The sequence below is a fragment of the Hakea prostrata genome, chromosome 11 (assembly GCF_041222555.1).
Source record: "Hakea prostrata isolate BN-2017 chromosome 11, UWA_Hpros_2, whole genome shotgun sequence".
NCBI classification, from domain to species: Eukaryota; Viridiplantae; Streptophyta; class Magnoliopsida; order Proteales; family Proteaceae; genus Hakea; species Hakea prostrata.
This window is the reverse complement of record NC_142610.1, coordinates 14,799,842-14,826,343: the sequence shown is the minus strand read 5'-3', so window position 1 is coordinate 14,826,343 and position 26,502 is coordinate 14,799,842. Positions and strand designations below refer to the sequence as shown.

General features: G+C 38.5%; 1 protein-coding gene across 1 annotated transcript in view; it reads left to right on the top strand.

Annotated features, from left to right (window-relative positions):
- Positions 1-1,300: 1,300 nt before the first annotated feature.
- LOC149000309 (protein SPIRRIG-like) overlaps positions 1,301-26,502 on the top strand; it is a 42,260-nt gene continuing 17,058 nt past the window's right edge. Inside the window, exons 1-9 of the mRNA XM_089139942.1 lie at positions 1,301-1,799; positions 4,965-5,034; positions 5,251-5,336; positions 9,449-9,584; positions 9,668-9,724; positions 15,301-15,474; positions 24,786-24,977; positions 25,090-25,155; positions 26,350-26,464. Coding sequence (XP_088996068.1) covers positions 1,636-1,799; positions 4,965-5,034; positions 5,251-5,336; positions 9,449-9,584; positions 9,668-9,724; positions 15,301-15,474; positions 24,786-24,977; positions 25,090-25,155; positions 26,350-26,464 — 1,060 coding nt within the window. The 5' untranslated portion in view covers positions 1,301-1,635. The remainder of the gene's footprint in view (positions 1,800-4,964; positions 5,035-5,250; positions 5,337-9,448; positions 9,585-9,667; positions 9,725-15,300; positions 15,475-24,785; positions 24,978-25,089; positions 25,156-26,349; positions 26,465-26,502) is intronic.

Here is a 26,502-nt window from a genome sequence, read left to right as displayed (position 1 = left end):
GCTTAGGTCACTGGGTTGTGTATTTATTTTATAAAGAAAAAGAAAAAAAAAAAAAAACTCAAAATTTAGACAACTTCAATGGGTTGTGCAAAACTAAGATGAAGTTCCAACTTCCAAGCACCTGCATATTTTCACAATTGAAAATAATTTTTCAAAATTCTCAAGGAAGCCAATGGAAGTTACTTGGCATTCTCTGCATCTATGAATATCTAAGTGACCCATACAAGCATTCTAGCCATGACCACAATATCACTACTTGGAAAGAATAATGTTATTTGAAGATTTCCTAGACTACCATCCCAATTTAGATCCTCTCCACTCAAGCGAGCTGTCTCTCAATTCTTTCATTCTCATAGTGAGTCTGACACAATCTTACATGTGGACCCGTGGTACACATACATGGCCACATGTAAGTTAAGGGTGTCAATCGACACGGTTTCGGTATGGTATCAGCTTTGAATACCGAAAATCAGAACTGAACCGAACCTAATTAACACGGTAAGGTACGGAAATTAGGAATAGGATAAAGGTTGAGTGTTTTAATTGTAAAATTACATTTATATCCCATAATTTAGTTTGATACCAATTCGATACGGTTTTGATACATACTGATGGTCTGGGTACTTGAAACCGGAACCTTACAGAAAAAATTGGTACATATAGCGCCGAATTTTATAGCGCCGAATTTTGAATGCTGCGGTGCCATACAGTTTTAAACGGTACGGTTAAATGATTTCGGTACATAATTGACACCTTTAATGTAAGTGTGAGGAAGATCTGCAGTATTACCACTCTATTATAAAAATAACCATGCAGTTGTTTATGGTGTATTTGCTCCAATCTACTTTGATGAGAGAGAAGGTTAAAGGACAATTTGGTCATAAAAACGATTTATTGTCTTCGATTGCCAAAAGTAATTGGAAAAAACGTTTTATGTCTTTAGTTGTTTTTTATAGGTTTTACGTGAAGCCAAATGTAAAATATATATTTTTGAAAATTTTTGATAAAAAGTAACTTGGTCAAACTTGGGAAGGTATAAATGAAAATTATTGAAAAAAAAGAAAAAAGAATCGAACGTAATTATTAAGAAAATTATATAAAAAGGGTGTCGGAAGACTCGGAACGGGGCATGGGACCGGTGAGAAGCGAGGTGAAATGAGAAAGAGGTCCACACGATTAGTACACCTTCCCACGACGCCACGTGGAAGATCCATGATAAGTGGATCCCACGATGACGTGGCATGGGAAGTATGACCTGTAAAGAGCTGCCATAGAAGCAACTAAGGCGATAGCCGACCCTGAGGCTCGAGATGATATCGTTTAACCTTTTCTTTCTCATATCACAACGCAAATCACGGTTTGTATTGCCAAATTAAAAAAAAAAAAAAAAAGACAAAAAACGAGACAAGCAGAGATTTTTCAGAAAGATCGATCAGATCGAGCTGCCACTCAAATCAGTTCAATCGAAACGTTTTTTCTTTTTTTTTTTTCCAGTGTTCATCGATTTTTGTTTCTAGATTTTATGTGATTTTGAGCTTTTAGATTGTTTGGATCGTGCAAAGAGGACCTGATCTGGGGTTTCGTTATGTGGGGATGTATTTCCGGAGGAGAAACTTCTTCAGATGACATTCCCACATGTTTCAGTCGTATCGGAAAACCATGAAATGGGCTTCATTGCTTAAAGACTTAAAGGAGAAGGTTGGATTATCTCCAAATCCTACTACACCGTCGGCTTCACCCTCTGCCGCCTCCGCAGAAGTTTTTGCATCGCCGAGAAGTGACTTTGCTTCGTCTCCAAGGTTCTTCTTCTTATTTTCTTAATGCACATTTTCATTTGGTCCGTTCAAATATATAATTTTTATTATAACGTATACAGTTTCAGTCACTTTGTATTCTTTTCGGTTTATTTTCTGAATTTCCTTATGGACGAAAAAATCTGTTGGAATTTTTTGTTTTTTCAGATAATCAGATGAACAAGAAATATGATTTTGGTTCTTAATCCTAGAGCATCTTTTGATGCCAGTTATTGAAAAAATTGATTTATGGATAAAAACAAAATTAGGATGGGGCTCTTTGGAGCTTAGCCATGGCGCAAAAGCTGTGATTTTGAGACTTGTGAGATAGTTCATGGAGTCTGCTAGATTTAGTTTCATTTTTGTGTAACCATCTATACAATGGTTGCAGGGGTCGTGTCTCCGGACATTATAGTCCAACTTTACTGTTCTCTGGTGATGATCACAGTATTCCTCAGTGACCAACATTAAGTATTGGCTTCTAGCCTTTATGTCACACCTAGTCTCACAATAAAAACAAAACCAAAGCAAGAGTGTTTAATGTAGTACTGTATTTGAAAGGCAAAAGAGTAGTGAATTTGACAATGTCTATTAATCCAAGAATTATTCAGATTGAGGGGCAACCCTAAAGATCCAGGAGAATGTCTGTTATGTAATTATTCAACAAACAAGAAAAGTGAAAACAGAAAAATCAATTGATACCAACTCGGATGAAAATAATATTAAGCACACGATTTTAATCAGTATGCCAATAGAGAAAACAAACAGTAATCAATAGCGGTATAATGCTTACAAAACCAAAATTGAATTCAGGAATTAGGTCTGAAGTCTGAACTTGATACTCAATTCTGTTTATAGGTTCAGAAACAAATAACATTTAGATATGAAAAGTTCAACTTGATGCTTACAACAGCAGACTAGGATAGGGTAGGGGCACCTTAGGTCAAAATATGCTGAAATTTAAATTTGAGTTCCTTGATAAGGATATGGAAAATCAATTAAAAAATTGAAAAGATTCCAATGGTTGATTGCTTAATCTCAAGAAACATAACATGTAATGTTCAAGAAAAAAAAGTTCTAGCTGTAGGAAAGTAGAATGATATTATTTGTTAATGGATGAAAAAAATGATGCAATAATAAGAATGACAAAATATAACACATGGAATTCACGCCACAAGATGGTACACAACCTTCGTCGTACACAAGGAATTCCTCGGTCAACATGATATCTTTACCAGATTTGTTTGTAATGCTGGCCTTCCTTACAAACTTATATAGAAAACTCCAAACAAACTTATATAGAAGACTCCAAATTAGACTCCATAAGGAACAACACTAAAAAGGGTTAAACTAGTAGCTTTAGTTAACCTAGATTGACTAGGAATGTAACATATTGAGGAAACAGACTCAAAACAGGAGTAGACCTATAGAATCCTAATGCTGCCCAGTGAACCACTTGATGACAATTTGATGCAATTTGAACACCAAATTGGGCCTTTTTCATAGGAAACAGCATAGGGTTGGTCATCTATGTTTTGGCCTCTTGATCCCATGGTTTACACTGTGATTGGCCTCCTGTATGGGCTTAACATAGGGTTGCTAAGCTGCATATGAATTTAGTTCTATCTACTTGCTTTAACTTATGTTTTAGAGTTTGAACCACATCTATATTGGTTCAAATTAATTTAGGGTGTTTTAGTCTTTTCAGATGGTAATTAGGCTCTTTTCACACCTCCATGTGTGAAAGGGTTAATATAGTGTTTTATTTTGGTGTGTGCATCTTAATAAGGATAGGACTTCATAATTAAGGCTGATTAAATCCTATATATATTCCTTAAATCGGTCCTTTTTGGTACCTTGGCTCAATCATTAAAAATGTGATATAGAGGATGATATTTCTCAAAGACTTGAAATAGGGTGTATTTAAGTGGAGAGGTGCGTCCGGGTCTCGTGCGATCGATGTATTCTTTTAAGGCTCAAGGGAAAATTCTATAAGATTGTCATATGACCAGCTATGATGTATGGTGTAGAGTGTTGGGCTGTTAAGAAGCATCATAGATAAACTTAGAGTAGTAGAAATGAGGATGCTAAGATGGATGAGTGGTAAAACTAGGAAGGATAAGATAAGGAGTGATCATATTAGAGCTGGTCTACGAGTAGCTCCATTAAATGATAAGCTACAATAAAGTTGTTAGATATCCACCCGAATTAAAAATCTATACATAATTATCCTAATAAATAAATAACAAAATCCTAAATTATCTCTAAAACTCCCATGAAAACAGTTTCTATTTTATCTCCTTGCAAGCTGGACTTTGGGCCCACCAAATTTGAATCTATCTCCATGCAAGCTGGACTTGGGGCCCACCAAATATGAAAATTATCATCTAGGTCACTGTTCATGTTACTGTAGGGTGAACGGTAACTTCTGGTTGTACTGCATCACCGTTATAGGGCTTGAAGCAAGGAATTTGGCTCCGATACCAAGATAAGAAGAAGCCAAGAAGAATAGTTTGGCTTGTCTAGATTGAGAGATAGAGTTATTTATTTGTAGAGATAGAAGGGGATAATAGACAAGGTATGATAAAGGAATAAATTAGCACTCTTATCCTCCAAACATACACTGAACTAAGAGACACATACATCAAAACCTAGACATATGAGCTGCCTAGTCAGTCCTGAAAAGTAACTAAACTGCCTTTTACAGCTACCCCATGGTGGCAACAGTGGAAGAGGGGTTGGTGTTTATAGGTTGGTCTTCTGTTGTCCTTTTCTGTCTGTTTTTTCAAAACCATTTTAAGTCTGTTTCTCCAATTTACCCAGAAACGTGATTCTTCCATTGGCTCATCCAGAAAAAACACAAAAGTGGTCTGGACATTAAATGTTTTCTGATCCAAATGTATTCCAGAGAACCTCAAAAATACCAGATAATTTTTTTGAATGTTGCCCACACTCCCTTAGTATCTCATATCTGTGAATTCTATGGTTCAGACTCTTCTGAGATGTACTGCTTGTTTTTACAATTCTTATGAATTCATTAAATGTGTCTTCTGTCATTTCTCACTTTCTTTCTTATCATTCAAGAGTTATACCATGTTGGAGTCATTTTGTTTAAATGTTCATTGTTAATGCCATATGATGTCCAAGTGTTTGATGTTTTCATTGAAGCAGAGACAAACATGAATTGGAGTTGGAGTTCAAGAGATACTGGGAAGAGTTTCGGTCATCAAGCTCTGAAAAGGTTTTTTTTTTCCTTTTTCTTTAGACATGTTGACTGTTAAGAACCTTTTCCTGCTGTTAAGATTTCTTTTTCTTTAGACGTGTTGACTGTTAAGAACCTTTTCCTGCTGTTAAGATTTCTTTTTCTTAGACGTGTTGACTGTTAAGAACCTTTTCTTGCTGTTAAGATTTCTTAAAATCATTGTGAGTGCTAATGGCTTGTCAATCTTCCTTTCAGGAGAAAGAAACGGCCTTGGACATGGCTGTAGATGTTTTCTGTAGATTAGTGAAGCAGCACTTTAATGCAGCTCAACTAGTTAGCATGTACGTAAATGTTTCTTTCCTTGCTCCATTAGCTGTATGTTCATGCACCACCATACCTGGAAAGTGATCCTGGTCATGGAGCAGTTTTACCTTCAACCACCACATTGTATGTAGTGCATACATAAATGCATAAATGTGTGTATGTGTGGCTGTGTATATGTCCATTTATAAGGGTTGAGAAAAGGCTATTCTGTACACTATAAATATTTGATTATGTTTGTCCTGTTGAACTCATTGTTTTATATTGGTCATGTGCATTATAATTTATATAGCTTTTGGGATCACTCTTTTAAAGTATCCCCTCCTGCTCTATATGCACAAAACTTCAGTTGTTGACATAAACAGAATCATAGCTGTCAAGGCATCGCATAGGAGGTGCCTGATTGATGAGGCAGCTCTTGATACTCAAGATGATCAGTTACCATATTGTAAATGTGCCCAAAGCCGAGGGAGAAGGATGAGGAAAGGGGAGGGTTCACTGTAAGAGAAAGGGAAGATCAGTGAGGTGGTGCAGGCTAGGGGGTGTCTGTTATGTATATTATATTAATTATTTAAATAATTATTTAAAATGTTTTATGGGAAATATATGTCAGGTTTTTTGTTTTAGTTATTTGGGAAGTTATTGAGAATGTGATGTACATGGGTGATGAGGGAGAAGTTTTAGGAGGTATGAATAGTTATAAATACCAGGTTGGTTTGTCTGTTTAAGGGGCTAATATGTATTTGGAGAAAAGAGGAGAAACTTTGTTATTTAATTCTTAAGTTAATCTTAAGAGAGGATTGGCCGCCTCCCACCCAATTGTGCCAAGACGTTTGAGGCTCATTCGTAAGTCCTCAAATTCTATTCCGTGTCTTTCCCATTTCTTGTCTTCCAATCATTATTATTCTTTGTGTGGGTGTGTGTTTTTATTTTTAAATTTATGTTGAAACTTGAAATATCCATACATGTATCAAATGGTATCAGAGCCATGCATAGAAGAGGAAATTGAGCGTCTCAGGTCTATACGGAAGTATCCTCCCCTGTTTAATGGGCTTCCAAAAATGGTACTCGGAAGGTAGTTCCATTGTTCACCTCCTTGGGTGTGTATGAGAAACATCGATGGGCCAAGAAATTTGATCTAATCAACAGAAGGTAATTCTGAAATTCTTCAACAAAGTTTGATTTAGTTGGCGGAAGATACTTGATACTTCAGAGGACTCCAATCAAGTTTGGAATCCTAAGAATAATTATCTTAAAATTTATTTTTGTAATTTTCATTTCTTATGATTGGTTGTGAGGGCAAGACCAATTAACCAAATTTAAGGGAGATGGGATGTTATGTATATTATATTAATTATTTAAATAATTATCTAGGAAGTTTATATTGGAATTGGGAAATATATGCCAGTTTTTTGTTTTAGTTATTTAGGAAGTTATTGAGAATGTGATGTATGTTGGTTATGTGGGAGAAGTTTTAGGAGGTATGAGTAGTTATAATTACCAGGTTGGTTTTGCCTATTTAAGGGGCTAATATGTATTCGAAGAAAAGAGGAGAAAATTTGTTATTTAATTTTTAAGTTAATCTTAAGAGGATCGGCTGCCTCCCAATTGTGCCAAGACGTCAGAGGCTCGTCCATGAGTCCTCAAATTCTATTCCTTATCTTTCCTATTTCTTCTCTTCCAATCATTATTATTTCTATTTTTCTTTTCTATTTATGTTGGGATATCCATGACGTATCGTTGTCTCTCTATTATCTAAGAATAATTTGTGTGGTGTTGTCTCATTGTACTTCAAGCCCAAAGTATGGTTTTGTTTCTCCCATTGTTATCAAGGCGTTCGCCCCAAGGCAGTTTTTTGACCGCTTAGGCAATCAACTGCTTTTTTGACGTGCAAGATTTTAGCTGCTTCATCGCCTAGGCTCTGTTGCTTTGTCTCCTAGGTGCTGCTGCTTTGTCACTTTTGTGCGTCGTATTGCTGTTGACATTTTGTACCTAAATTTTTTTCTTTGAATTTTTTATTCTACAAAACCATATACAAATAAAATAGTTATTTATTTTTGGTTTTGGGAATCAATATATTAATATTGTTTGGAATAATGTGATCTGTTAATTTATTGGTTCAATTTAAAAAGCAGTAAAAAAAAACAGATAAATTAAATTCGGATTCGTGAATTAATTGCTTACTTAAAAAAGTCAGGCAAAAAAGATTGGATGTTTAAGTTTACAACAAGCTAACAATTTTGTATATTGTAGACCACCTCATGTGTATTTTTTCCCCATAGAACAAAAAATAATTATTCATATTTTTTCAATTTCATATTTATAACTTTGTATGGTTCATAATATGGTATAATGTCATGTTGCTAATTGCTATAGTATATTCTTATTATGATGAGATGAACTTTCTTTCTTTTTTTATTTTATTATTATTATTTTTATATGATAATCTTTCATAATTATGATTTTGTAGTATTGTTTAGCTTATGGTAATGCTGTGTCGGTTTTTGGTATATTATTTGTGCAACATAAAATAGTTGTATTAAAAAATGTGCCGCAACTGCTTTGGTCGCCGTATTGCTGCCCAGGCGCCGCTTTATCGCCTAAGTGCTTAAGCGGTGCCCCAACCACTTTGGTTGCCTTGTCAGTTGTGGCATTGACAACCTTGGTTTCTTCATAGTATGTTTGGCAGCTATTATAGATTCAAAGATGAAAGAGAAGAGTATTGTTTTTACACATGGGCTCTTCATACTTTGAGTGCTTCGCTGTAAACACAACCCCCAGGTACTGAAGGAAAAACATTTGTTATCTTATTTGGTAATCCCTCTTTTATATGCTGCACCTTGGTGTAACGTGATAGGTGATTCATCTTGGTGCCATGACAAGTATGAGCACTAGGGAGACATGTGCTAATTGATTTTCTCTTTTGGTGGTTAGCTTTTTCAGTGTAGAGTGATTTGCTCTACAGCTCTTTTATGGCCCTTTACATATAGCATTTTTTACTTGTGAGTTGAAGAAGTGTTCTGGATTTGCATAGAGAATAGATTTGGGTGGATACGGCAATCAAGGGCTCTTCTTTATGTGAAAGAGTGGGTAAACTGGGTTTGTATGCTGGACTGCTGGTGTTCATCACATATTGTTTGAACAAAATCTGAGAAGATGGGCAATTGAATCCAAATCTCTAAATCAGATTTGGGATTCCATCTACTTTAATATCAAACAAAGCTCTGACTGTTCTTGTTGATATCGTAACCTCTTTGAATTTCGCCCTCTAAAGGCTTGTATTTGGGATTTCTTGCCTTGTTTACCCTTCAGGAGTTTTCTTCTTTAATATATTTTTATCCAACCAAAAAAAGGAATTCTTCAACATTAAAAAATAGAACCCAAATAGGAAGTTGGAAAATAAATATAATCTCCTACATGACCTACCAAATAAAAAATAAAATGATTATCCTACAAAAAATCCTAAATCTCCAACTAGCACAAAGCCAAATGGACCTGGTACATCTTGTCTAGATGGGTCAAGTTGGTTCAACTAGAATCTGCATTAGGGCAGGGTCAATAGTGGAGGTTGATGTTTTTTTCCGGCTACTATTTTGTTTCATTTAAGCATTAGCTTATTATAGTTATTTGGTTAGTTCAATTGGACCCACTATTTGATTGAGTGGGTTTTCTCAGGTCTGATCTATGTTTTTAGTTGATTTTGTTCAATTGGTTCATTCTCAAATTTTGCTGGTATGCTGCTTGATCGGACCTAATCTGCCCAACTATCTTGTCCATATGGTATTAAATGGGATTTGGTCAATCTATATTTTGGAATGTTTTCTTGTAACTTATATGTTTTGCATATTTTCAAAGATTCAGTATGAGCTAGCTTTTTGCCTGAGGTTAAGGTATCAAAAACAGCCTCTCAGCAAAAATTGTTGGGGTAAGGCTGTGTAGGAAAATTGCCCTCCTGGACTCTGCTTGTGCAGAAGCCTTCGGCACTGGGTTTGCCCTTAAGGTTCTTGCTGTACTGGTGCCGGGCATGGATTGTTTTATTGCTTTCATTATTGCTTGTTGTAACCTTTATAGTCATCTTTCTTGGTTGTTGTGGGCATATGTAGCTGACCAATTGATTGGTGACAACTCTCAGGTTAGTTGAGACACATATTTTCTCCTTCGTTGTTGGAAGAGCATTTGTCACAGATATTGAGAATTTGAAAATTGGTAGCAAGGAGAGATCACTGGATATGGAGAAAATCTTGAGGTTTTTCTCGGACATTCTGGAGGTCTGTTTTTCATATTCCCTACTTGTCACTGATGTTGTGGAATTCTTTTTCAATATATAATCTTCATGGATACTTTTGTGCAGGATGGCATCAATCCTGGGTCGAATTTGTTATATGCGATTGAAGTTCTGGTATCAGGGGTATATATTTATTGACTTTTTAAACTTGAAGGATATTGTTTCCTGTTCTGTTTTTTCCCCATCACTTTTCAGTATCTCTGATTTTTCGGAATGTATTGCTTCTGGATGTCCTTTGGCTTTCTTTGTCTCTGGGACCATGTAATGCTAGGAAAGCCTCTACATTTCCATTGGGTTGTTCTGGATCTCAAAATAGGCAGGTCCACTAGAAGTGTGTTTTTCAATAGCATCTCTTTCCTTATGTGAACTGAGAAAGAGAACAAAGAACCTATCCATTTTGTGAAGGAGTTATCATGCATAACAGCTTTGGGCATTTTATGTGGTTTAAATGGATGCTCTGAGTCTCTCTTGAGGAATTTCATGTCATCGCATATGTTTCCTTTTCTCCTTGCTTGCAATTGTGATCATGTATAAATTGGCTTGTAATGCTGAAGGCTCCTTTGTGTGGTTGCCTGTTCAAAAGAAAAAATATTCTAAAAATTGTTGATGTTTAGAGCTTTTTTTTTAACCTGTTCTCTTATTTGAATGTCTTGTTAATGCAGTTTAATCACCTGAATAGGCTTGTTTAATGAACCTTGGTTGGGTTATATGGACCTTTAGTCTGGTAGATTCTGATTGTAATAGGCAACTTTTATGGGCCTATTATCTGGTCAGTGACTAGGCATGCAAAATCAGTCTAGCATTTTTATATGTTTATCTGCTTATTTAGTTGTAATTGTCTTAGCTGGGCTGGAAGTTCTGTCATGTTGAGTATAGTTTCCTTTAATATTTCAGTTTCCTGGTCAGTCTGGTTCCTTTTTTTCTTCTTGTGATGAGTGAGTAATAAAATTAAGCAAGAAGCAGAACTACAGCAACAACATCCAAGAGGAGGATTAGCAAAAAGCTCAGTGACCCAGCCTCAAACAGGATGCCTATTCGTGGGGGAATCATTACAAATAGTTGGCAAAAAAGAGAAGTTTCCTTTAACTTTGAAGGAGACAGATTTGCAAATCTGACGAAGAGGTCTGGAGTTGGAGTTTCGTTTCCTGATGTTATGCTCCATCCAAATGTGATTTATTAGTGGTGCAGAAGGCTAACTTCCCAATTAAATCAGAAGTGGAAGATCCACTTGTTGTGTCCACCCAAATACCCTCCCTACCGAAAGGGGGAGGAATACTTCTTGGCTGAGGCCAGCATTCTGCAAGAACTCCTTTCCAGATGGAGGAGGCTAAAGGGCAGGCGAAGAAGAGATGATTGGAGTCTTCTACTGCATTCCAACATTTGGTTACCTTGTTAGTCAATGATTGGGTTACGCCTTTCCCTTTTAGTGTTGAGTCTTCTTTTTTTTTTTTGGGGGGGGCGCATTTTTGATTAGTGAAACGGCCATTGCTGCTCTCATTCTCAAATGGTGAATAATTTCTTGCTCTTTGATCCATCCAAACCACCTTTCAGCCTTTTTCAATTTCTAATATTCTTCTTCTTTCCTTTTTCCCCCTCTCCATTAACAAGTAGTGTTCTTGCTTCCTGCAATTGTAATTATTAGTCGCAGATTTATATGCAAGGGTTTTGATGTGAAAAAAAAACTAGAGATAACTAGATAATAGAATCTTCTCAAACTTAAGGAGCTGTTCTTACCTCTAAAGGGAGAACTAAACCCCAAAGTGCACCCTGATCTGGTATGTTAATCTGGAGTTATTTGGTTATTCTAATTCTGCCTTTATTAACTTCTGTCAGTATTCATCATTATACTGACTTTAGTTCTGTATCCTATTTATCTGTCCTTACTGATTTTAGTGGTCACTGTTCAGAATCAATTGTTCTTCTTTTTGTCTTTTGATAGGTTAATATACTGTATTTCCCTCTCCTAGTACTACGGTGAGTGACTTATAATTTCTTATCTTACACTTGGATCAAGTTGAGATTTTCAGCTAGTATTCCCCTTGTTAATTGAACCCCTCATTTTCTATTGGTGAAGACTGAAGAATCCCTTGTGCCCAATAAGGCTGGTTGGTGTTTGATCCATCCAAAACACCTTGTGGTCATGTGGTGTGGAGTGCTGGTTTTTTCTGCATCTATACTATTCTTCCATCCTTTTTCCTCTCCATTAAGAAGTATGTACTGTTCTAATTTCCTGCAACTTTTATTCTGATTCTGAGATTTACATGCAATGGTTTTGTTGACACGAATTACCATTAGAATGGTCTAGCTATTAGAATCTTCTCAAGCTCAGGGAGCTGTTCCTAACTCAAAGGAAGAACTTGAACCCAAAGTCTTTCTTGATCTGACTTATTGATCTATAGTTATTTTGTTATTCTGACTCAGCTATTATTTCTTAAGTTGAGTACTGTCTTCAATATGGTGACTTGAGTTCTGATTTTTTTTGAATCCTTTCTTACTGATTTTTATATCTATGTTCAGACTCAAATTTTCATCGTATTCCTATATTCTGATTCTATTCCTCTCATCTAATGCTACAAGGAGTGACTCGTAATTTCTGATCTGACTGTTGGATCAAGTTGAGATATTCAACAAGTATTCCCCCTGCTAATTGATTTCCAGTGCTGTCTGTCTGTATGATCTTGTGCTGTTTATATGTGCCTAAGATGAACACTTAAAGATCTTGTTTACTGGTAGTACTACATTACCCATCTTGTTTTTTGTTATGTTGTGTTCTTATATTTTTTTCATTGATTAAGATTCATTTCTTTGTGCTGTTATTGTGCGGTTAATAACTGTTCCATCGATTGTTCAAATCAATACCCCCCAAAAACAAAACACTTTTGAGATTTGAGGTTGAAAATCAAAGAGATGGCAGCAGATTCTCTAGATGAGCATGTTTTGATTCTCTCTCTTGAGGGTTGGCATGGTCCTATCATGTGGAGGCTATTGTGGTTAGTCCTACAGTAGGATAGATAGACATCACTTTGCATAGCCTAAAAGTCAAAGTGTGTGGGTTATTTGAATCATATAATCCATTATCCACTCAATATGAGGGCTCGTGTGGATTCTCTATCTGTCACTTCTGAGGACAAAGTCAATCATATGGCCTACTACATGCTGAAAGCCTTTTCCTAGGTGCCCAAGTTTCTATAAAATTGTACTCTTGATTTGATACGTGGTACTTGGCTGAATATTTTGACAAGTCAGGGATGGTCTGGCGACCTTTTTAGAAATGGATGGTAGGGAAACTTATCTAGAAATACCATTTAGATGTGCTTATCTGGGGAACTGTTCCTATTGTAAAGAGATACTGCAGTGTAACATAACTACTGGTTCACTAGGAAGCAGTGCTCATCTTGGAGGGTGCTGGATTTGGAAATTGAGGGTGGGGCCTCTTCATCAGGTCTAAAGGCCATCTTAGTGCTACTTCCTCTCCAATTCCATGTTTGATGGGAGCATAAACTTAGGAGATAAGGAGGAAGGTCAAATCCTGTTACCCTCATGTTGGACAAAGTCAGAAAAGATGTTAAATTTAACCTGCAGCTCAGTGTCTTGAAGTATTGAATCTTTAGGTGATTTAGGATTCACTTGGAGATTTATATTATTTTTACCTTGGTGTAACCTGGAAGGACCATGCCCTTTTTTCCTGTGGTTTTCCAGGAATGCCGAATCTGACCAGGAGCAAATTGGTGATTTTACTCTCTATTTTGGGGGGGGGGGGGGGGTCCTAAATCCTAATAGGTTTTATTAGATGCAGAGTACCGTTAGGAGCCCATGTCTACTTTCATTTTTGAGCTTGATTTAGTCTTTGATTAGAGTCATGGAAGAGTTCCAGTCAGGTTAGGAGTCTCAGTTAGAGAGGGATTGATGTATCTGGGTCTTCGGTTAGTCCCTAGACTTAGGGTTTGCCCAAGAAGTTCCAGCAGAAGGGGGAAAGTTTTTAGGGTTTCTAAGGTGGTTTAGAGCCTGCTGAAGCTTAACTTCAGATCTGAATCCTTTGTACTTGAATTTCAGATTTGAAATTTGAATTTCGAAGGCCAATTAGGGTTTTGGCCAAGGTTGGGGAAGGGGGAAGGGCTTGCGTCCTGCAGATCAGAGTTGATGATACTTCTGTTCTGCAGTTCAGAAACTGATTCGGTGAAGGAGGGTTTAAGGTGTTAAACACTTCGGGCTGTGTGGAATTTAAAACTCTGCAATTCTTCTCAAGGAAGAACATGAAGTGCAGGGTTTTTAAGTTTAGAGAAACAGGGCTGTAATGGGGGAAGAGCAGTGGGGTTTACTACTAGAGGAATTGCAATCCTAATGGAGGTAGAGGGGTAGGTTTAAGGGCTGGGAATGGGGGTTCCTAATGGGATTAGAATCTAAAGGGGAAAGCAGGAAGGTCATGGTGGCTGTTTGCAGGAAACTAAAGGGGAAGGGGCAGGGATTATTTGTGATGGGGTGAGGATGGTTTCCTAGGTCAAACAAGAGGGAGGGGCTGGGGATGCTACAATTTCTAGGGGAGGACTTCTACGGCTTTTGCACAAGACAGTAGGGGCAATTTAGAAATTATGAGATTACCAAACCATGACTTAACGGAATTTGCTAATGGAGTGTACCATTGTGCAAATTTAAGAGACATTTTGGGGTGTCTTTGCCAATTTGATGTATTTTTGGGGTGTCTGCTTTTCGCTGATTATTTTGGGGTGTCCCTAAAATTTTTCCTTGTTTTTACAACAAATGCATAGCTTGATCTTGAACCATGTGAACCATGGTAAGAAATAAAGGGATGGGCCCCACAGAATATAAGTTTATTGAAAGTGTCTGTGAATGAATTGTTTTAGCCCATGTAATTGGCCCATCAGGGCCAAACTTAGTTTCTTCTACGGAGAACGTAAGAATTGGGAGAGGTGAAGTTTTGTTTTGAATATGCAGAGACACTGGGGCATGGAGTCCCCCCTTCTTCAACGAAGATTGGGTTCTTTGCATTGAATGTGAATCGGGCTTCACTTGTGAGAAACTCAGCAAACGGTGGTAGTAAAATCAACATTATGGATGTCTTCATTTTAAGCACACATGATCTCACTGCCCATGACAACCATACATGATTTCTTTGATTCTTCAGCAATCCATCGTTCACTGCCTGAAAGACAAAATTTTTGTCTGGGGACAGTCAAGCATGTTTGCTGGCATGGAGGGGGCAGACCCCCTGGTTCCACCAAAAAAAATAAAAAAAATTGAAGCAACCATGATACAGGAAAAATGTTTAGGGGGCGGCCGGGGGGGGGGGAGGGGGGGGGTTTGGTGGGAGGGGCATGTGCTGGTGGTGGTTGTTAGGGGCCTAGGGCAAGTTGGTGCTGGGAAGGAATTGGCGTTGGGAGCATGGTGGTGGGCGCATGGTCTGTTCTGTGTGTTGTTTTGGAAAAAGAAAGAAGATAAGTGAAGGTGCTATGTCTTCATTGACCTCTTGAAGCTATTATTTAGTCGAAGTGCAGGGGAGTGGAATGATATTTTCTCCTTTTTACTCATATTATATGTTTTCCGCTGAGCTGTATCCCCTTGTGCTTAGATGCATTAGTACTCTGTAAAAGGCAGAGGGAAAAGATTGTATCAACTTGCTTTCAAATATTCTTTTTCTCCCCTTGCTTTTCTAACTTGATTTACTGTTATCTTGTTAACAGCCAATTGATAAACAATCTCTCCTTGATTCTGGGATCTTTTGCTGCCTCATTCGTATTCTCAATGCTTTTCTTAGTCCTGACGAGGCCATGAATAGACACCTAGCTAACAGCTCAGAGGAAAAGCAATTTGCAAAGGGTTATGATGGAAATATAGGACAAGTCCGGCGGCTTGAGGTAGCTTTCATTCTATTGGACATTTACATTACCAGATGCTGTGTTATTTTGCTTATCTAAGTCAAGCTGATATGCATCCTAAGTTGTCTAGTGGTTGTATCGGATTCTTATAGGTTTTACTTGTTTAGAATTTCATGTTGATCTGCTGTTTATACTGTATGCAGGGGTATTTGTGTCATTAGGTTGTTCTTTTGGGGTTTATGTGTAAATATCATAATATATTGGTGGAGTGTCATTTTAATTTTCACAAATTATTCATTACTCTAACCTTGGGCTCTCTATTCTCTTCTTAATTTCCCCAAACCCCAACCCCCCCCCCCCAAAAAAAAAAAAAAAAAAAAAAAAAAAAAAAGGAACTGCGAACGTTTGCTGGTTCTAGGCTTTTAGTATTGTAACAGTGATACTGTTGCTTGCCTTGGATAAAAAGAAAGTCATGTTGTCTTTTGAAACACAATAAATAATTTTCGTAATTATAATAAGTCTATAGGGGGTAATTATACTGAATAAGTCTATTCCGTGTTTTTACTATAGTAGAAAATTGATTCAGCATTATATTTTTCCTGTTTCAGGCAGGCTTAGTTGAAATAAAGCCTGATAATGTAACTTGAGTCCCTATATATTAAGTGATTACTGGGTTGTAAGTGCCCTTGAGGAGATCAACCATTAGATTGGATCGCTTCCTTGAATCTATGTGTTTGCTTAAGTTGAAGTTGGTACGGGCAGGTTTGCAATTTGTCAATGAGGCTGATCATCCTTAACCCTGTTGTTTTTACAAAAGAATAAGTCCTACTGATAACTAGAGTGACTTGAAATTGTAATACTTGATGCATGTCAGAGGAATGGATGTGCTACCTGTGGCAAGAAGAATAATAAGGTTGTAACTGTGTTGTGATGGAGAAGATCAAGAAGGAGATAGAAGAGAGAGGAGAAAGATAGTGGATGTCACACCCTCACCCTCCCAAATGCGTGGTAGAAGATCTAGCCACTCTGATAAACCGAGATCTTAGTCGAGATGTGGGTTTTTTTTGCGTCAATTCAGTGGCGCCCATCTCAGGGGGTTTTAGGGTCCCAGTTGGGCTCAAACTTGGTACTTAATCTATTTAAGTTCAGGGCTTTTTGAACACACTAGTGGCCTTGGATTTGTGAGAAACGGAGGACGTCTTCTAAGTGGACCCTATGTGTGAAACCGAAATGTTATAGGATTGGTGTATTCAAGGTTAGACAACATGTAATGTAGAACATTTAAGGCATATGAATGAAAAGCTGGTGTATCAACTATCAAATACATTAAAGAACTTAAATGTCTTCAAAATTTTACAGCCATTAAAAGTTTTAGTAAGTCGTAAATCATAATCCATAATTCATAAGCTCACAAGAGTACAAGACAATCATGGAATGGGATCAAATCATAAAAATTCAATCAAGATCCTCGGCTCCACCACCAACTCTAAGCTCTCCAGCATCAGCTCCACCACCAACTCTAGGCTCGCCAGCACCCAGACCACCAGCTTTAGCAGCACCACGACGTATATTGGAAGCTAAACATTGGCCCTCTATCTCCATGAGGTGAGTTACTATATATTCCCTCACAGGAGGAGGGACAACACAACACATGGGTGTATCACAATACTCACCAGCCAAATGTGGCTTGAATCTGCGTTTTCCTCCACAGAGGGCTCTTTCGCAATAGTTGCATGTGATCCTCTTGCCCTGTGGATTCATGAGACACCGTGTTGCTACACAACATCATTGTCCTCCATGCCTATAAATAGAAATAGAAAGCCACATATTCAACTGAAATCAATGGTAAGGACTTAAAGTACTAAATTAGTTGTACACAAGTAACACAACTGCATATGTGAAAGTCTAAAGTTTGAATATTGAAACTTGATGATAGTTTACTGGTTGATATCACTCAACATTCTCCATTAATTGATTCTGAACGGTGGCCACATACGACTCCCAAGTCAACTCATCACTGTAGTATGTCATATATCGGTTTATGTGGCTCTGATATGACTGGTTTACTGGTTGGTATCACTTAGCATTCTCCATCAACTGATTCTGAATGGTGGCCACATGCGACTCCCAAGTAAACTCATCACTGTAGTATGTGACATATTGGTTTATATGGCTTCGATATGTCTTCATGTCATAATTTTAGAGGAATAGAACTCTAGGGAAACCATCAATCGTGGGTGGGTGAAAGAGCCACTGCTACTCTTGCTGTTTTGCTACTGTTGATATATGGCTAGGGGTCTGAACTATTTAGTCAACAACCCACCTTCACTCCAATATGTGTACTCTCTAGGTGCAGGGTCTTGAAGGATAGCATGACTTCTATAAGAAGAGTAACCAGTATAATCTGACCCGCTGGTGTGATCCTCGTATAGGTACTTCGATGATTGCCCACTCTGCTGTTGTGAACCATTGTAACTATGATCTTTGCTCATGCTCCCCATGTTTGATACAAGATCTTATATGCTTGCACCATCATTCCTCTGTCCCTGGTTCGATTTGGTCTTCCTACTCCTAGTATATTCTGTGTGGCAGGGCAACCACGGTTCGTATCCTGTGTCGTATGTCAGATGACTCAGACCTAGTGGAGGTGACCCCCTTTGCTGACTAGTTTGACTTCCACCAGTAGCATTACCAACAACACCACTAGCCTGATTGCCTCCATAACTCGAAGGCTGACTTGGTCCAATTAGACTTGGAGGGATGGTATCATCAGCATCATCTAACCTTCTACTACTAGACCTCACATTGGCTATATTAAGTTTACCAGGTGGCTCCACAAATGGCACGCTTGGTCTTGCTATTGCAACTACAATAGCCTGACCCTCATTAGAAGACATGTGCTCAACCATAGCATCTCGGCCCATGGCAGCAACAATTGTAGGATCCGGCTTCCCACCTAGCCCATTCAGCATTGGGCTACCCCAATCCCTAACCCATTGATGTGTGACATCCTCGTCATCCTCTGTGGGGGGGGGCTCGTGGAATATATCGGTCAACTCGATCGAGTCTTGAGTGTCGTCATCCATATCATCTTGTATGTGCCCTACTCTCAACCTCATGTTGTAATGCACATACAATAAATCCTCGAGCTTTTTACTCCCCAATTTGTTTCATATCTTACTATGGATGAGTGAGAAAGTGCTCCAGTTCCTCTTGCAACCAAAGGATGAGCAAGTCTGTGAGAGGAAGACCTTAATTGCTATGTCCTTGAGATTTGGTGCACTAGATCCATATAACACCCACCAATAAGCTACATAACCAAAATATAAGAATGCATTAGGTAAGTAAATCTTAATACTTAATATTTTTAAGTTATAACTTTTATTACTTATAGATTATAGTCTTATAGACTTATCACTTATAGTAACGGACTACTTACTAGGATTAGTTTTGTGCCTAGTTGCAACCGCAAAAGGCTTTCCAAAACTCCCAGAGACATCCTTGAACTCCCTGATATGTACACCAATTATTCAATTATTATACTGTATATGCAAGAAATTGAAGAAACAATTGAATAAGTTCTCACCTCTCCATTAATTGTCCCCTACATGACGTGATCTATCACAAACTTCTCCACCTTGTCTTGCACCACATTCATTAACTTGAAATCAAGCCCTAAATTATTCTCGTAGTGGTACTTTGGGTTGAGGTAGTAAGCTTGTATTGTGGAAATAAAAAATTTAGTTAGTGACTTAGTTGTTTACTTGTTTATAATACTGCAAATTAAAGTATACAACAAAAACTTAAAGACTTAAAGTGACTCATCAGCTAAGTGCAAATGATGCATCTAGTGTGAGCTAGGGGCAACAACTTTAACCAACTCCTTCATTTGCTGGAGGGCAACATATATATGGGGCAATGTGGGCTTCTTCTTCGCATCTACCATCCTCGAAACAAACATAATAGGTTCTAAAATGCCCACTGTCCTATTCAGCTCCCTTCAGAAGGAATCATCAACAATGGTTCGTTGGACTACTATTGCATCAGGATGGGCTACATCCATGCCAACTAAACCACTCCTCACTTGCAAACATGTGTTAAAGACCCACCACTTTCTTCTGGAAGCTTTTCAGAGTCACATAGTTGGTGGTGAATTTAATCATTCTAGGTCTGAGTAGATCACCCTTACAGTGGTTCCTAATCATCTTCAGCACATAACCATGGTTATAAATAAAATTACTGACCAACTTCCTCTTCCCCAAGTCCTCTAACATGGGATCAATCGAGTGTGCTGCACATAGTGTCCAAAAGAGGTGGATCTTGCTGCTCTTCTTCTTCATCAACATTTCACTAGCTTTCCTGAAGTTCGCACGGTTATTCGTGACAATTTGGATAACGTTGCTTGGTCCTACCTCGAGGACCACCTGCCTAAAAAGCTTGTAAAGGTAATTAGCATCTTTGACTTTATCTGAGGCATCCATTGACTTAAGGAAGGTTGTCTTTCCATTACAGTTCACCATGAAATTAATGATGGACTGTCTAGTAGGACCAGTCCATCCATTAACCATCACAGTAGCACCATATGTTGCCCATCGTTCCTTCAACGAACCAATGTATTCCTCCACCTCCTTCTCACCTTTGGTAAATATTTATGCATCACTTCCCAAGCTATTGGGCCTTTAACCCCTACACTTGCCTTAGCAACTGCATTGATCATCCCCTGGAAGTATGGTTTGTTGGCCACATTGGTTGCAATGTTGTTGTAGAGCATGAAGTCGCTGATCACCAACGTGGCTTCCTCCTCCCTACTACCTTCTTTACCTCCAACAAACATATATGGGATGCTTTTTTGATACCTAAAGAGGGTGCAAATGCGCAATCTTCCTCTTCCTCTAAGTCCTCTCTCTTCCTCCACTTCCCTGAAAACTATGTCTAGGTGGCATGGATGATTTTGACCCTAACCCATCTGCTCCTTTTGACTATTCATATTGCCCCACATGCTCAAAATGCCCATTGTAACCTTCGTTTGTCTCCATTCAGACTTCAACTCAATGCCCATAGTCCTCATCTCCTTATCGTCGTTTGACTTCTCATCAACATCAACAAAAGGTCTCTATAGCACTGCATCCTCAAATTCCCTATGCTTTTGTGCCCTCTCGTCCTTTCTTTGTCTCCCTCTCTTTAAACTTGCTACAATTGCTTGTTGCACTTCATAAGGAACCTTGGCACACTTGGCAACATCTTTGTAGCCACCAGCCAAGTGTTGCTTCAATCTAGTTGAACCACCAGAATTCAAGGTCTTGAGGCAATACTTGCATTGTGATTTTTTCTTGTCTGTAATCAATGGATCCTCATGTTGCCAGGCAATGTCCTAGGCCCTACTACCAGTGCCACTCCCACTAGTTGCCATTTGAGCTATAACACTCAAATACACACATGAATATTCTCATATAATCATTAGAATAATTTTTACATAATTCAAAACATGTAAAAACAATTTATAGAACAACCAAACACGCACTTTGTTAGATAAGATACATACAGTGCTCAAACAAACATGTTTGTATTTTTAAGATAAACTATATAACATATGTATCATTTAAAAAAAAAAAAGGAGAAGATAATTTTTGATAAAATATGATTTTTCATAATTATTTAAGTATGAAATAAAAAAAAAAAATACAGCAAGCATCAAAATCAAAATATGACTACATGCGGTTGTAGCCCTCTCAATGTAGTCCAACATAAGTTAGAATCACTCATTATCATTAGTATTTTTCTACATTTTTTATTTTAAATTATTAGAAATTATATTTTTGAAATACGAAAATTCAAAAATTAAATTGATATGAGAAAATTAAATTTTTTTTTACATGAAAGTGTAGATCTGCATTAGTAGATCAACATATATTTACATCACATGGATATACCTATTTGTACATGGCATTGAAAATTTCAAATTTTGGCAAGAATCTTACCTTTGTTGAAGATGAAGCCGAAATGAGCTTGAATGTTTGCTAATTTGAAGCTGTAGATGTGCTAAAGGTGCTTGAAAGTTGAAATCTAGCTGAATCCCAAAAAAAATCCGGCTACAACTAAGTTTTGGGCGAGCTAGGCAGATAGCAGCGATAGAGAGGTGAAATTGAGTCTTAAAGACCCCCTGAATCGGCTGGTTCGACCAAAATAGGAGAGATCTCGCCATATTGCGAGATTTGGGGGTGAGATATGGAATCTCTCCGGTCTCGCCTCCCGTCTTGTCTTGCTACCCTAAAAATCGAGATATCTCGTGAGATCTTTTGAGATCTCATACCATGCCCAAATGGGCCAGGTTAAAGATGACGATCATCTTGTGGACCATGGATGTGGTACCATAACCATACCTCTCATCCATAACACAATCACAGGCAAGAAGGTTGAGAATTTAATAACTCCATAATATTAATAACAAAGGAAATCTAATGGTAATACATTATTGAATTTGAAAGGTTCCAAAATGAGAATAAAAGTACATAGTTCCTTGGAATATAAATCAATAGCACTGTCTCATAGTAGTAATCTCCTAATCCTATCCCCACCCCCCCCCCCCCCCCCCCCCCCTTGGGCCTCCCCCCCCCCCCCCCCCCCCCCCCCCCCCCCCCCCCCCCCCCCTGGGGGCCCCCCCCCCCCCCCCCCCCCCCCCCCCCCCCCCCTCTACCCGGGGGGGGGGTCCCCCGGGGCCCCCCCCCGAGCCCCCCTCTAAGGGTCATTTTATAACGAAAATAAGAAAAAGAAAAGAAATACAGCAATTAGTACCTACCTTGCTCACCCGCAACAAAGTTGCCCCCAATACACCCTTCCTCACTGGTTCCTACTCATAATTGACAACAACTAAGTTATCAAAAACGAAATGTAGGACGTCTAGATGCATCCAAATCAAGATCTTTAAGAAAAGCTTCATAACAATAGTTATATAGCAGCACTATCCTCTCCCAATGGGAGGCTCTGATGCACTGTGGATACTTTCGCTAAAGCTGCATCTACCTTCTTGAATTCCTCTTCTATAGAAACCTTTTTACTTGTTACTACTTTCTTCACTGCGTGAGCCTTCTTCTTCGGACGACCAGGTTTCCGACAAGGAGAACCTTCAGCCCGCACTGATATAGACGAAGACGAAAGTGGAAGAACTACTTTCAATTGCAAAGTTTCATCATTGGCCGAACTCTCCAGCCTGGCCGAATTTTGATCGGCCCCACAATAGTCCAAATCATCCTCCGTAGTTCCTTCAATGGCTGAACTTCTAATAATATTTGCAACTTCAGGTCCCACCAATGAACACTCCAAAGAAGGGTTTCCAATTTGCATAGAACTCTTACCTGCAACAAGCACTTTTTGAAATTCAAAAGGAGTGGCTGAACCACTTTCGAGCTTATCTGTAGGTCCCACTAGTGAACTCCCCAAAGGAAGTTTACCAATTGGATTAAAACACTTTGCCGCATCTAAGGAATTTTGAATTTCAAAACTAGAGTCCACGGCCAAAGAAGTCGCTTCAAAATTATTCAAATTCTGTTGGGCTCCGCATGACCCCACTTGAAGCTCCAAACTAGAGTTCACGTCCAATGCAGTTTCTTCCAATCTAATCGAATTTTGTTGCGTAGAAAAGTCTTCCACATAAACCGAATTCTGTTCCGTAGAAGAGTCTTCCACTCTAACCGAATTCAGCAGGGCCCCACAAGGCCTCTCATGAAGCTTTTCAAACCGTTCCAAAGAGCCAATATCCTTAGTGGCCGAATTAGGTGGAAGTTGGTTAGTCGTGGGACCAACAGAGGTAACTACGTTCTTTGAAAGATTACCAACCAACATCGAACTCTTGCCTTTATCTAAAATTTTTTGAAGTTGAAAAGGATCACTTTGAGAGAGAGAAAGATCAAGAGAAGAGTTCTTGCTAGACGCGATCACCACATCAGAGGGAACCAACCTTGTAGATTTGAAATTTGAATTGAAATTTGAAATTGAATTTGCTGCACCCTCATTGGATGAAATAGAGTCCTCCAAACCCGCCACCTCTAGAGCCACACGAATCTGATGTTGGAGTGAGCTTGGAGTCTGCACTCTCACACTGTCAGTAGGAATCCCATCCACAATAGGATTATCTACTGGGAGGTTTTCTGCAGGAATGATAGAGGGCTGAACCTGCAAACCATCCACAGAATCGTTTGAAGTAAACCTACAATGAAGACCCAGGTGGCCTTCTCGATTACACTGTGAGCACCTCAGAATATCATCCTCAAAAATTACCTTCTGAAGAAAACTAAAAACTCGAAGAGTTCCTGGTTCAAGGCGCTCAATCTGAACCTCATTCACTCGAACAACATCGACCTCCAATTCAACCAAAATTCGAGCATAATGACCAATAGAACCAAGACGAGTTCGTCTATCAAGAGAAACAGGTCTCCCAACAGATTTTGCTATAGAAAGAAGCACTTTCTCATGCCAATACTCAAGAGGTAAATCAGGGAAACGAACCCACACCAACTTACCTGCTGGTTGAGGAGAGTGGATATTAAAATCCGGCCTCCATCGTTGAAAACGAATGTATTGCTTTCCAACATTCCAAAAACCTCTGCGCCACACCTCAGTCATATCTGCCTCACTATGAAACTGAAAGATGATAAACCCTTTCCCCAATGAATGTAAGATCACCCCTTGAGACAATTTCCAAGCACCTCTAGCTAGCTCTCGCAATTCATTCATGGTAGTGATGCGGAAATTAGCTCGCCCAATCAACGAAAAACGGAACTGATTTCGTTGAAGCTCGTATTCCTGTTGTGGGATTACAATCCTGCGAAACTTACCCGCTTGTATAGGAGAAGGGAGGGAATCGATCTCAGGCAACAACGAACTCCCCACTACTCCCGCATAAGATTTATCCCCATTGGTAGGCACCTCTGGAGGCTTCAAACGCAGGAAGACCGATTCCCTAGGTACCTCCGAATTTCCTAGAGCTTCCATCTCCTCCCAAAACAAACACGTTTACACTGCTGGCTGTCAAATTATTTTTGTTACAATTATAAAACATGAGGTGAGAGAGGCTCGAACTCTCGACCTCAAGATCACTCTCTGGCTATCGAATTACAACCTCCTAACTGATCAGGATGATGTGGCATTCCTAAATTGTCTGAATCGACAAGGGCAGATGAGTTCACCTTTTCCCTAACAATAAAGATAATATAGTACGTTCACACTATCTAGAATAACACTTTTATTCACCGAAGCTGTTATATGAAATATGGATTATTTCCACCAGTAGGTAAAGATTATTTCACAAAGATACAAGGGTTGCAAACTGAGAAGCTTTGAACTTTTGTTTGCAGGTTGAGGGAAGTATTGTGCATATTATGAAAGCATTGGCCATCCATCCATCAGCTGCACAGAGTTTAATTGAGGATGAGTCACTTGATTTACTATTTCAGATGGTTACTACCGGCTCTCTGGTTGTTTTTTCCAGATTTAAACAGGGCCTGATTCCCTTGCACACAATTCAGCTTCATCGACATGCAATGCAGGTGGTTACATTACATCTGTATTCAGATAGTTGTCCACTAATAAAAAAATTTGAAGTGATAAGATGCATTGAGGCTCATTGTTGTGTATCATTTTCTTCATTTAATGTTGCAGATACTTGATCTTCTTTTGGTCAATGACAGTGGAAGCACTGCGAAGTATATACATGATCATCATCTGGTTCGTTGTTTCATCTTTACCTCTGTGTGTGTGGGTGTATTTCTGATCTGACAACATATGATATGATACATTATCCAATGATCTCATTTTATCTATAGAGTATTTTCTAAACTAAGAATATTATCATTTAGATTCTAGATCTTATGGTTTGGTTCATGAATCTTACAGTGTTACTTGAGTATTACAATTCAAGTTCAGTTATTTTTTTTACGGTTGGTTGGAGCTGGGTTTCTAATCATATGAAAATACTTATAGACCCCAAAACACCTTTGCTAGAGTTGCTCCTAACCCTAGAGTAGAACCCCCAGTCAGTTGTCTCCTCCAACCTATTTTACCTTAACCTGGAATTTTCTGCACTTCGTCTTCTTCAAGAGAAGTTGCAGAATTTTCTGGATTCTTATAAAACCCTAAAACCTTCAAACCGCAGCCCCCCTTCTCTTCTAAACAACTTCTAAACTACTAATCTAGCAACAGCAGTAGTTCAGATCTGCAGAACCAGCAACCCTACAACCATCCTAAATCCTAGCCAAAACCCTAGTTTACCCCTAAACCCTAATTTGGTGCTGGAACTATTTCAGAAGATCCTGAAAATCTGACCCTAAATTTCAGGGTTACATTATTTATTTAGTTAAAAACTTATTTTGCCGATTTTCTTAGTTCTTTCTATTTTTAGGTGAAGACAATGATGCTAACTTGTTATTCCTTTTCCCCCCCCTTCCTTTTTGAGTTCAAAGTCTGACTTGTAAGCGACTACCATAGCATAGGTTGCTTTGTTTCCCTTCTTGTACTAGCAGCTTCCTTTGTATACATAACGGATCATTGAGAGTCCTTCCTGTGATTTAGTGAAGCTTGAATTCTGGTTTATATTGATGACTCTGAAACAGTGTAGGGGAGAGTTGTTTTTGCAGTGAGAAACCTTGAGGTATGAGTGAAAGACTTATACCATCAACCCCCTTTCCATTTTTCTGTTTTATTGGTCGTTTACTGTTGATAAGTTGTTGGTATTTTATTGCTCGAAATGGGGATATATCCTGTTTATAATGTTGCTAGTTTTCTTGGATGAATATATTCCTGAATTTAACATAAAAAATGGTTCCTTATTTCCTTATTATGGCTCTGCTTCTGGGTTATGACCATTATCCTTTTCATCCATCAGTAGTATTTCCTCTCATGGTTTCCCGGTGTATTGACCAGATAAAAGTTCTTTTAATGGCTGTCAAGGATTTCAATACTGAATATGGTGACTCTGCATATACTTTGGGCATTGTGGACCTACTACTTGAATGTGTGGAGTTGTCATATAGACCTGGTAAGTGCTATCTCCTTACATTGATTGTTTGATGAATT